The following is an 11,207-nucleotide window of genomic DNA, read 5'->3' as shown; positions in this document are numbered from 1 at the left end:
TTTTTGGTTGCAGTTGTAATTATTTTAGCAGGCCCAGGCTAATGCTCAAACCCACCAGCTTCAGTGTATGTGGCCGGTTCCCTACTCACTGAGCTATGGGTGCCGACCCTAATGTTTATTTTTCTGAGCTCTCTTTGTACCTTGTAAATATCTTTGTGCATATCTAACCGTATGACTATAAGCTTTGACTATGATCTTTCCCTCCAGATTGTAAATTCCTAAAGAGTAAGAACCTATGTACCATTCATTAGTTAATACATTGCATGACTTGTACTAGAAGCTCCATAAATGTTTGAGTAAATGAATGAGAGTTCAGAGGATAGGATATTTTCATTGGTTCACTAACACAAGCTATTCATAGGATAAGGAAATGGGGGGAAAGGGCCTTAATGGTTGGGTCTCAATGAAAGGACGGTCTATTTTTATCTATAATCCTCAATATAGAACTATATGGCTCCCCATCACCTTAGCCTAGCATCTGAAGCTTCTTAAAATATAGCTCCTGTCTGTCCATTTGTGTGTTTCTCTATGCACTGACATATAATCTACATTCCAGCCATTTTGCACTTCTCATCCATTCCATAGTTTTTCAAGCCTCCATGTCCTCATTCATGATTTTCCCCACACCTGTTAATACATTCTCCCTTTTCTTTCACTTGGGTCTTTCTTATTTGCCTGATGAGTGCCTACACTTTTCAAATGGATTGAAAGTTACCACCTTTGAGCACCTTTCCCTGAAACAACCCTCCGTCTTCTGTACTTTCAGAGCACTTAATTGGCTCATTATAAGCATTGTACTGTCAATCTTTGTTGGCCTATCTTTTGCCCTCTCTGCAGAGTAAAGTCACCTTTATAACCTGGCCTCTAGCACGTTCTAGATGCTTACTACAAAGTGAAGAAAGGACTATTATATAGGTCTTACAAAGAAAGTAAATTTGAGTAAGAACATACTTCAAATAAATTTAAGATTGTGCATGATCTGGCCAATCTGGGGCAAATCTTTATTGGTAGAGGTTATACAGCCCCCCCCCAATGGTCCTGATAAACAGGTCAGAAGGAAAGAACAAGTTTAAAGAGCTGGGGCTTAGTCGTGTTGCCTCAGATTTAGTGTAGTACAATAAAACAGACTTTGCATCTCAGGAATCTGTCTTGTTACCTACTCTTCTATGGCATAATTTTTCATTACTACACACATTTCCATCATGTGGAATAAACCACAGTTTCACCAACCCCCATTGTTTTACTATTAAACGGAATGGAGTAGTAGGGTAGATACTAAAGAAAGGGCGATCTCATGTGTTTCTCCTGTTTCCCTCAGGTTTTGGAGCCCTCTCTTGCATCAGAACTCCCTTCTAATGATCCTCTGAGTGTCATCTCAGGACCTTGGTCACACTCATGGCACGATGGCCAACCCTCAGGAGCACCTGAGCTCCTCCCCTTCTCCACACTTACCCTTGAGTGAACGCAGAGTTTTCAGTGGACCACAAGATGAACTCACAGCTATGGGGAACCACCCTTCACCCAAGCTCCATGAGGACCACCAGGAAAAGGTGGTGGGGCAAACAGAGCTAGTCGAGAGCACGAACAGCCCCATCACCACTACAGTGCTGACAAGTATGAGTGAGGATTCCAGGGACCAGTTTGAGAACAGTGTTCTTCAGCTAAGGGAGCAAGATGAATCAGAGATGGCTGTGTCTCAGGGAAAAAACAACACTGTGGATGGAGAGAACATGAGTGGAACTGAAGACATCAAGATTCAGTTTAGCCGGTCAGGCGGTAGCAGTGGTGGGTTTCTTGAAGGACTCTTTGGATGCTTGAGGCCTGTATGGAATATCATTGGGAAGGCATATTCCACTGATTACAAGTTGCAGCAGCAAGGTAAGCTGAAGTATGGACTTGGAAGATATTCCTTGTGTAAACACACCATTACCACCACCATCACCACCATGAACTGGATAACCTTTGGCCTATGGGTATATTAAAGATCGAGTGCCAGATGAAAACCTCACTTCAGTTTCCTGCAGGTCTTCTGAATGGGATAGATTCACGTTTGGTGGGTCTTTTTAAGTCGAAGCCCATCTTTTGTGGTCATCCAGTTCAGTGGTGTCCAAAGTAGAGTATACTCAAGAAAATCCATGATGTTGTAAGAAGAAAACAAAGCTCTTGTTTATTGTATCTCATCATTTACATATTTATTTTCATACATTTCCAGATATATTTGGTACTGTAATATAGTTATACAGATATATAATTTATAAATAAATCATGTAGCATTTGCTTGTTTAAAATGTTTTTACTAATAGTCTATACATTCATAAAGTCTGTTGGCCACCAGACTAATTTAGAAAACAAAAGCCACGTGGTAATACCACTGTAGATTGCAGGACTACCTGAGGTTATAGTAAAAAGGAAATGTTTTCTTACAGTCAAGGCATAGAAAGCTTATGTTTTGTGGAACAAATAAAATAACTGATCTTGAAAAGCATTATTATTTCTAGATCTAATAAGTTTTTAACTTACTTTTCATGGTATAACATGTATATTCATATATTCCAATTCAGGTGGTATGCTTTTGAAGCCCTCATGGTCTTTATAACCCCATTTATGTTCTTTAAAAGAACTTTATTTTTATTTTATATATATTTTTTTGAGACGGAGCCTCAAGCTATCCCCCTGGGTAGAGTGCCATGGCATCACGCTCACAGCAACCTCCAACTCCTGGGCTCAAGCGAGTCTCCTGCCTCAGCCTCCCAAGTAGCTGGGACCACAGGCGCCCGCCACAGCGCCTGGCCATTTTTTGGTTGCAGCCATCATTGTTGTTTGGCGGGCCCGGGCTGAGGATTCGAACCCGCCACCTTAGGTGTATGTGGCTGGCGCCTTAGCCGCTTGAGTCACAGGCGCCGAGCCAAGAGCTTTATTTTTGATAACAAAAGTAATACAGTAGAACCTCTGTAAGTTGACCACCCAAGGAACTGTAACAAACTGGTCAGCATACAGAAGTGGTCAACATGAGGAACTGGGCCTGCTATACTGATACATACATGTGGTGCATGTCTGGTTCATGTTAAGTCAACTTAAGGAGATGGTCAGTGTAGGGAGGAGGTCAACAATGCAGGTTCTACTGTATATGTATAAAATTTGGAAAATACAGGTAAGTTCCAAAAACATTTTTTAACAATCTGTGATACTCAGTCTACTGAGAATAATCACCATTAATGTTTTCAGTATGTATTATGTTAGCCTACTTATGTGTATATATACTTTAAAAAAAAATAGTCATACTATTTTGTAACATTTTTTACTTCCTATTGTGAATATTTTTGATATTTCAAATATAACTCTTCAGCATCATTTTAATATAAAATTATGTGAATGTGCCAATATTTGTTTAAGCAATATCCTATTGCTCAAAACTTAATTTGTTTGCAATTGTAGTGATTATAAGCCACACTCCCATGAACATTTTTCTATTATTTTATTTTTGCACACATTTGGCTAGTTCTTAGGATAAATTTCTAGAAGAGGAGTAATTAGATTCAAAAGATTTGTTGTTTTAAGTTTTTTAGAACATATCATGGAGCCTTATATAAATGACATTTTTGTGAGTTTTCTCATCAAGAAATTCTACAAAGGAAAAAAAAATGGACCAAAAGTGATATTTGGCTAGGCAAGGTGTCTAATGCGTGTCATCCTAGCACTTTGGGAGGCCAAGAAGGGAGGATTGCTTGAGGCCAGGAGTTTGAGATCACCCTGAACAGCATAGCTAGAGCCCCATCTCTGCAAAATATAAATTAGTCAAGTGTCATGTTGCAAACCTGTAGTCCCAGCTTCTTGGGAGGCTGAAGCAGGAGAATCACTCGATCCCAGGAGTTCACAGTGGCAGTGAACTGTGATCAGGTCACTCTACTCCAGCCTAGGCAACAGAGCCAGACCCTGTCTCTAAAAAACAAATAAAGAAAGAAAAGTGTAAAAAGCAAAATTCCCACTAGCTGGACCTTATGGTGGGTGCCTATAGTCCCAGCTATTCAGGAGACTGACACAAGAGGATCTCTTGAGCCCAGGAGTTTAAGTTTCTGTAAGCTATGATGCCACAGCACTCTACCCAGGATGACAGAATAAGACAGAGTCTCAAAAAAAAAAAAAAAAAAAAGTGAAATTCTGTTTTATTTATTTTATAATTGAATTTTAGACTCTGACCCTCCTCTTAAAGTCTGTTGATCTCTTTTAGTGAAAACTGTTGACAGATTTTCTAAACAACCAGTAGACATTGGATACCATTAACTACTTTTCTCATGTATTCCATTTTTCCTATTTCTGAAATATATTCTCTTAAACCAAATACTGACTTCTCCCTGTATACCTGTTGTCCATATATGCATTGGGATTTCCTGGTACTTTTCAGGATTTGCCAACCACATCCTCCATTCCTGCCCCATGCAGAAATTCTTTGTCAGCCCCTGGTTTTATGTGTGTGTATCTACCAGTCTGTCTCTTTCAGACATACTCCAACACCTGTCACATTCTACCTTCCTTCTCCTTGATGATTGCGAGACTTAAAGGAAATTAACATTGTTCCTTGTCACACAAAAGTTGGAGATTCCTATGTTAGACAGTAACGAAGAAGAAAATAAAAATCACTTCTCATCCCACAATCCAGAGATAACCATTCTTATTTTATTATTTTTTAAGTTTCCCATTCTCTGCTTATATACAAAACCTACTAATAAACTACTTTTGGATTTTAAGATCTTCACTTTTCTTATTCTTATTTTGTTCATAATTTGGAGGTCTCAGGATCCAAATGCACCACTGAAGTTCAGACTCTTATATAAACAGGGGCATTAGACATATTTTGCAGGTCTGTTAAAAGGAGCCCTTAAATTTTTTTTGTTGTTCTACCAACTAGTATTTGTGTTCCAATTGAGCATGTTACTTTCAGAAAGACTTATTTCAGAAATAAATAAGGAACAGGCCTGATCAGCTTAAGATTCTTATAAGGGTTTAGCAAGTGCCTAATTCTTCAGCAGATTGCAGGATATCCTGCCAAGCGCTGGTGTTGCTGTGGGCTATAAAAGAGATTTGTTAGCCAGAAACTAAGTGTGGTGTTTTCCTTGTAGCTGGTGGGATCAGGGAGCTAATCCTTAATCCTGCATTGTAGTCAAGCAAAGAACAACACATGAAACAGATGTGTCCCTACATTTGATACTAGGAGGAAATTTCACTAGATGTTTTTAAATGGTAAGGATGCCCTCTTCTACCCTGTACTATGTTGATAGGGAAGATCTAGTATGGTACTACGAGTTACTAAAATCTTTTATTGCGAAAGCAAGTATTGTAATAGCCATGTCAGAATAAACAAGGGAGGACTACTGCCTTAAAGTGGGTGGGCGTATGGCTTTGCTCTGTCCTAGGGATCATGGTGGATATTGGAATTAAGATAGTAGTCATAGTGATGAATCAAAGAGAAGGGGAAAGCTTAGCTTATGTATGTACCTATGGTACAGATATAAAAGCAGTAAAAAGTTTGGGGCTAACCCTAGTCTAGCTAGTTCTCCAGTAGCATGAGGCTAGCTGTTTGCCCACCAATTATCTAGGCCCCCATTTTTGTATATCCTTAATAGTAACTTTCTTTTTCCTGCCATTTTGCTGTTCCTTAGCCCCCTCCTAGATGCTGACAAGGACTTTGAGACTAGGCAGAGTACTCAATTCACATCAATCAGTTTTACTTCTAATCATTTCTAGAAAGACTTATGGAAACACGTTTGAGATATTACTTTACTTTACACTCTGTACTCTTTTATTACCAGTGCTATTTCCTTTCTTTTTCTTTGGATGATTAAGACCTTGCTGAACATAGCATAGGCATGAAGTGGAGATTGGTAAAGGAGAATTTTATTCTTTGTTATAGTACCCTGCATACCTGGTATTTGAGCACCAAATATCTTTGTCATTTATATTTTAGTAATCCATCTATTTCTCATTTTATAAAAATACTAGGTAATAGGCATTGTTTCTAAAATATAGTGAATTACAGTCACAAACAATATGAAAAAAGGATTATTTTACACATTATTTTGGAATCACTAAATAGCAATATGGGAACAAGTTAATTTGCATCTGTCCTCACACCCAACACCAAAATAAACTCCAGATGGATATATAAAAGTTAAATTTTTAAAAATCTACTATAAATAACTTTTAAAAGATAGACTTGGCAGTGGAAGAAATTATAATACAAAGGAAATGAACTATTTAAAATTTTTGTTGAAACATAATAAATTTAGCTGGTCACAGTGGCTCACACCTGTAATCCTAGCACTTTGGGAACCTGAGGGAGAAGGATCATTTGAGCCCAGGAGTTAGAGGCTGCAGCACTGATGACACCACTGCACTCCAGCTTCAAGAAGATAGCAGCACCTTGTCTCAGATTATAGTAATAATAACAACAAAATTAGAAGAGCTTATTAAAAATATTCTTTTAAATTGCATCACAGAAATGTATAAAGAGCTTCAAGTTCATAGGAACCCTAATAAATAAATGGACAAAGGAGTTTTGACAATTTGTACAAAGCAGATGCGAGTATTAAATAAATGTGGAGAAAATATTCTACATCAGTGGCAATTAAACCAACGTAAACTTATAAAACACTATTTTATACTTTATTAAAATAGAACTAAAAAAATAATTATATGGTAATTCTTACTATTGTTATGGTTGTGGTAATACATTCACACATTGCTACTATCAGCAAAAACCAGCAAAATCCTTTGAGTAGTAATTTGCAATGTATGTGTCCAATAGCCAGGAAACTATTTCTACTCTTAAGCCCAGGAATTATATGTGCAGAAAAAATATAAATAAGAAAAAGTATCAAATTTAAATTAGCAAGACACTTAAGTACAAAAGGTAAAAGGGTGCACTAAATATTAATACTAAAACTTATAGTAAAAACTATAATTATATAAAATCCATGAAAAAAGTAGGGAAAAAAAATTTTTTTTTCTGTTTTTGGCCAGGGTCAGGTTTGAACCCACCACCTCTGGTATATGGGGCCAGTGCCCTACTCCTTTGAGCCACAGGCACCGCCCAAAAGTCGGAAAAATTATACATCACATACAGCTTTTATATAGCTACAAACATCAACAGAAACTAATAGGAAGATGACAGAGTGTATGGGATGGGATTTCAAATAAAATGTTTTTCTGATTTTTCTTACTTTTTAAAAATTTCTTATGTCCAGGCTCGGCGCCTGTGGCTCAAGCAGCTAAGGCGCCAGCCACATACACCTAAGGTGGCGGGTTCGAATCCAGCCCTGCCCACCAAACAACAGTGATGGCTGCAACCAAAAAATGGCCAGGCGCTGTGGCGGGTGCCTGTAGTCCCAGCTACTTGGGAGGCTGAGGCAGGAGACTTCGCTTGAGCCCAGGAGTTGGCGGTTGCTGTGAGCGTGATGCCATAGCACTCTACCCAGGGGGATAGCTTGAGGCTCCGTCTCAAAAAAAAAAAAAAACAACAAAAAAAAAAAATTTCTTATGTCCAACAGTAAATATAGATTAAGTAAGTAAGGAAAAAAGACATCCAAACATTGGTCTAATTTTAGTAACTATTGTATTAAAAATTAGGGTAATTTGGGCTTATATAAAATTGCTCAAAAATACATTGACCAGTTATATTCTTGCCCCAGAATCCAGTAATACTACTTTATTCAGCCCCTAGAATAAATGACATTGGTTTAAATTCTTCACTGGACCCGGAATGAGGAAAATTGTCTTCTAATATGCCATCACTATCCTCGTATCATGTGTACTGTGTGAATAAGCCTGTGGGGATGAAAGTGAGATTCCATGAGCCACTTAATATGTCCTAGAAGCCCTGCAGATACTTAACATAGTAAAGGCTGCCAAGCGTAGTGATTCACACCTGTAATCCCAGTGACTCAGTAGGCTGAGGTGGGAGGATTGCTTGAGGCCAGAAGTTCAAGACCAGCCTGGGCAACAAAGCAAGACTCTGTCTCTAAAAAAAATGAAAATAATTAGCCAGGTGTAATGGTGCATGCCTGTAGTCCCAGTTCCTCAGGAGGCTGAGACAGGAGGGTCACTTGAGCCCAGGATTTCCAGGCTACAGGGGCCTATGATCATGCCACTGTATTCCAGCATGGACAACAGAGTGAGACCCGTCTCTAAAATATAAGTAAATAAGTAATAAGTAAATGAAATAGTCAAGGCTCTCCATTGCTATTTCCTTCCAAATCTCCCATGATGTCGTTTGTTCCTTTAGTGATTTTGTATTGTGAACTATTTGTATTTTAGAGAGATTTATTCTTATTCCTTTTCAGTAGAGTGGAAACCTTCAATACAGTCATATCAGGAGAACGAGCTAAATGCCCTTGCTATAAACCACTCTCACTAGAATTTTTTTCTGCTCTACATAGTTATATTTTGAAGATCAAGTTTTAGCCACTGTGATGAGAAAATGCATTTTATTAAGAATCTGAAGAATTTCTTATCTCTTAAAGTAGAGGAAATTAGAGAAGAGGGAAATGCAGCTCACTTTACAGATCCTGATGGATTCTTTCTGCTCTTGCTTCATCAGTGTGGTAGAGAGTGAGTTACCTGCTTCCACGAACAGAATGTCTTCAAAGCTAACTCAATACTACTTTGTTCCACGTTCTGCAGACAGTGGCCTTTTAGCAATCTCAAGAGAATCTGTCATGGCCTTTAACATTGTCATTCTCCTCCTCTCTCTGTAGGGCTCTTTGATAATGCCCTGGTAAGAAGGGGGACAAAGAGAGGGACCGATGATTCTTTTTTTAAAGTTTCATGAGGTTAAAGCAAATATTGATTGGATTGTTAAAGTGCTTTATGTAAAATAGCATTTTATTCATTGTAAAAGTGATGCAGAATTATGGTTAAAAAAATTTTTTTAATACAGAAAAGGATAAAGAAACATAATATGAATCACTAATTACACCACCACCTAGAAATGACCCCTGTTAAATTTGTGGTGCCAAAAGCACCAAACTCTGAGGAAAAAGAGAAAATTGAAAATAATGCAGCTATATGAGTAAACAGATCACGACTATTGACTACTGGCCCTCTAGTTACCTCGTGGAGGCATGTGGTATAGTGAAGAAAGCACTTCTCTTGGAATCTGCCAGTTCTGGGGTTCTGGGCTCAGTTCTGCCACTTACCAACTATATGATTTTGGATAATTTATTTAACAACCCCATAAACAAACCCTAGTTTGTTTTTCTTTGAATAACTATAATAAGTCCAGACTTGTAGGATTGTTGTGAGGATCAAACATATCATATATACAAAGCACTAGCTAGTGTCTAGTATACAGTAAGCACTCTATAAATGGTAAATACTAATGTAAATGTCATGCATTATTAGGTTCTGAAGAGAGTAACATTAAAAATTATTCAGCAAGGACCCACTGAGCATCTGCAATAGACATTCAGAGAGAAACATAACAACACCTATTACAGGTGATGGGGAAGAGGCAGATAGGTGCACTGAACATGCAAGCTTAAGGTAAGGGGGTAGGGCTACAGGCGTGTCAGGATATGTTTTAGAGGACAGGATATTGGAGATAGCTGATCTGCTTGATTGCAGTGGTTAAACATCTACATAACCTATACGTATGAATATTTGATCTATAGTATCAAGATGCATAGAAAGGTTGTATCTTTTGGTGGGAGACAGAGGGTAGAGGTCATTCTGGATGATGGTGAAGTTGGTACCTTCAGAAAGGTCCTTGAGCAAATTCCAAGATCTCTTCAAGCTTATTTCTTGCTTGTGTGCCTAGATACTTGGGAAGTGCCATTTGAGGAGATCTCAGAGCTGCAGTGGCTGGGTAGTGGAGCCCAGGGAGCTGTCTTCTTGGGCAAATTCCGAGCAGAAGAGGTGGCCATCAAGAAAGTGAGAGAACAGAATGAGACGGATATCAAGCATTTGAGGAAGTTGAAGCACCCTAACATCATCGCGTTCAAGTAGGTCAAGGCTTTTTTTTTTTTTAAGAAGTAGAGATATTTTACCACCACCACCCCCAATATATACATGCAAGTTCCTGCTTTGAGAGACATTTAAAAAACATTTTATAGACTTACTAGCACTATGCTAGACGCTTTAGGAGGGTACTGAAGAACTATTGAATTTGAGTGACACCCTTAAGCATCTCATTTTGCTACTTGGAGGGGGATACACTTGAGACAGGGAAGGAAGAGGATTCCCACAAGCAGTCAGAGCTGCTACATCAACCGTGTTTATCAATGGATGACAGAGGTTACTTCAATATAACGTGAACATCCAAAGACTCGGTTAAGAAGACAAAGCTAAAATCTAAAACCGTCAGAGAATAGTCAGTTCCTATGTAATAGATATGTATTTTTTATTAGTTTCTATTAGCCTTCCTTCTTAAAAATTAACTTGTAGTAATGGATACCTTTGGAATATAGGCCCAGGTTATGCTAGATCCCTTTGCAAGTAATGCCAAACACTCAGCTTTATCAATCTAATAATAGTAGAGTTATATATGTTATATTCATTTGACGAAGTGGTTGCCTCCAAGAGTATATGATCATATCTTTTTAGTCTAGACCATTCTTTTTGTACTGGAATGGGGTCCCTAACAGAAGGAAGAGAATCAAAGGTAAAACTGTGGAAGTCACCGAACTTGGAAGTGCTGAGCTCTAAATATATGAAATCTCTCCTGCCCTGACCTTTCCATTGAGGTTCTGTCCTTTGCTAGCCTTTGAAGGTTGCTCTGGACTTGAATACATGAATGGCAAGTGGCTTTAGAGGAGGGAGGGTAAAGAACAGGAAAGGTAGCATTTAGGTAGGATGAAAGTTTAGAAACTAGAACTTCTTGCTATATTTAATCTATATTTTTTATTCCTGAAAAATAGTAAAACCAATGAGGCTGCAGCTAAAAGTGGAGCAACTTTCAAATCCCCCTTGCCTAGACTAGGAGGAACTTCTCCCAGGCTCAAGAAGGGTCTTCCATGGCTCGGCACCTATAGCTCAACCGGCTAAGGCACCAGCCATGTACACCTAAGGTGGAGGGTTTGAATCCCCAGCCCGGACCCGCCAAACAACAATGACGGCTGCAACCAAAAATAGCCGGGCGTTGTGGCGGGCGCCTGTGGTCCCAGCTACTTGGGAGGCGGAGGCAAGAGACTCGCTTGAGCCCAGGAGTTGGAGGT

The 11,207-nt window shown here is 38.8% G+C and overlaps 1 protein-coding gene across 2 annotated transcripts in view; it reads left to right on the top strand.

Moving 5' to 3' along the window:
* The window catches only part of MAP3K13 (mitogen-activated protein kinase kinase kinase 13), a 146,865-nt gene that overhangs the window by 89,765 nt on the left and 45,893 nt on the right, over positions 1 to 11,207 (top strand). For both annotated transcript variants that reach the window (XM_012806923.2, XM_023514858.1), the window contains exons 2-3: positions 1,319 to 1,878; positions 9,812 to 9,995. In XM_012806923.2, the coding sequence (XP_012662377.1) occupies positions 1,404 to 1,878; positions 9,812 to 9,995 (659 nt within the window). In that variant the 5' untranslated portion in view covers positions 1,319 to 1,403. The remainder of the gene's footprint in view (positions 1 to 1,318; positions 1,879 to 9,811; positions 9,996 to 11,207) is intronic.

The sequence above is a fragment of the Otolemur garnettii genome, unplaced genomic scaffold (genome assembly GCF_000181295.1).
Source record: "Otolemur garnettii isolate 467f Iridium unplaced genomic scaffold, OtoGar3 scaffold00060, whole genome shotgun sequence".
NCBI lineage: Eukaryota > Metazoa > Chordata > Mammalia > Primates > Galagidae > Otolemur > Otolemur garnettii.
Note: the sequence above shows the minus strand (reverse complement) of the source record. Positions and strands in the feature narration are given on the sequence as shown.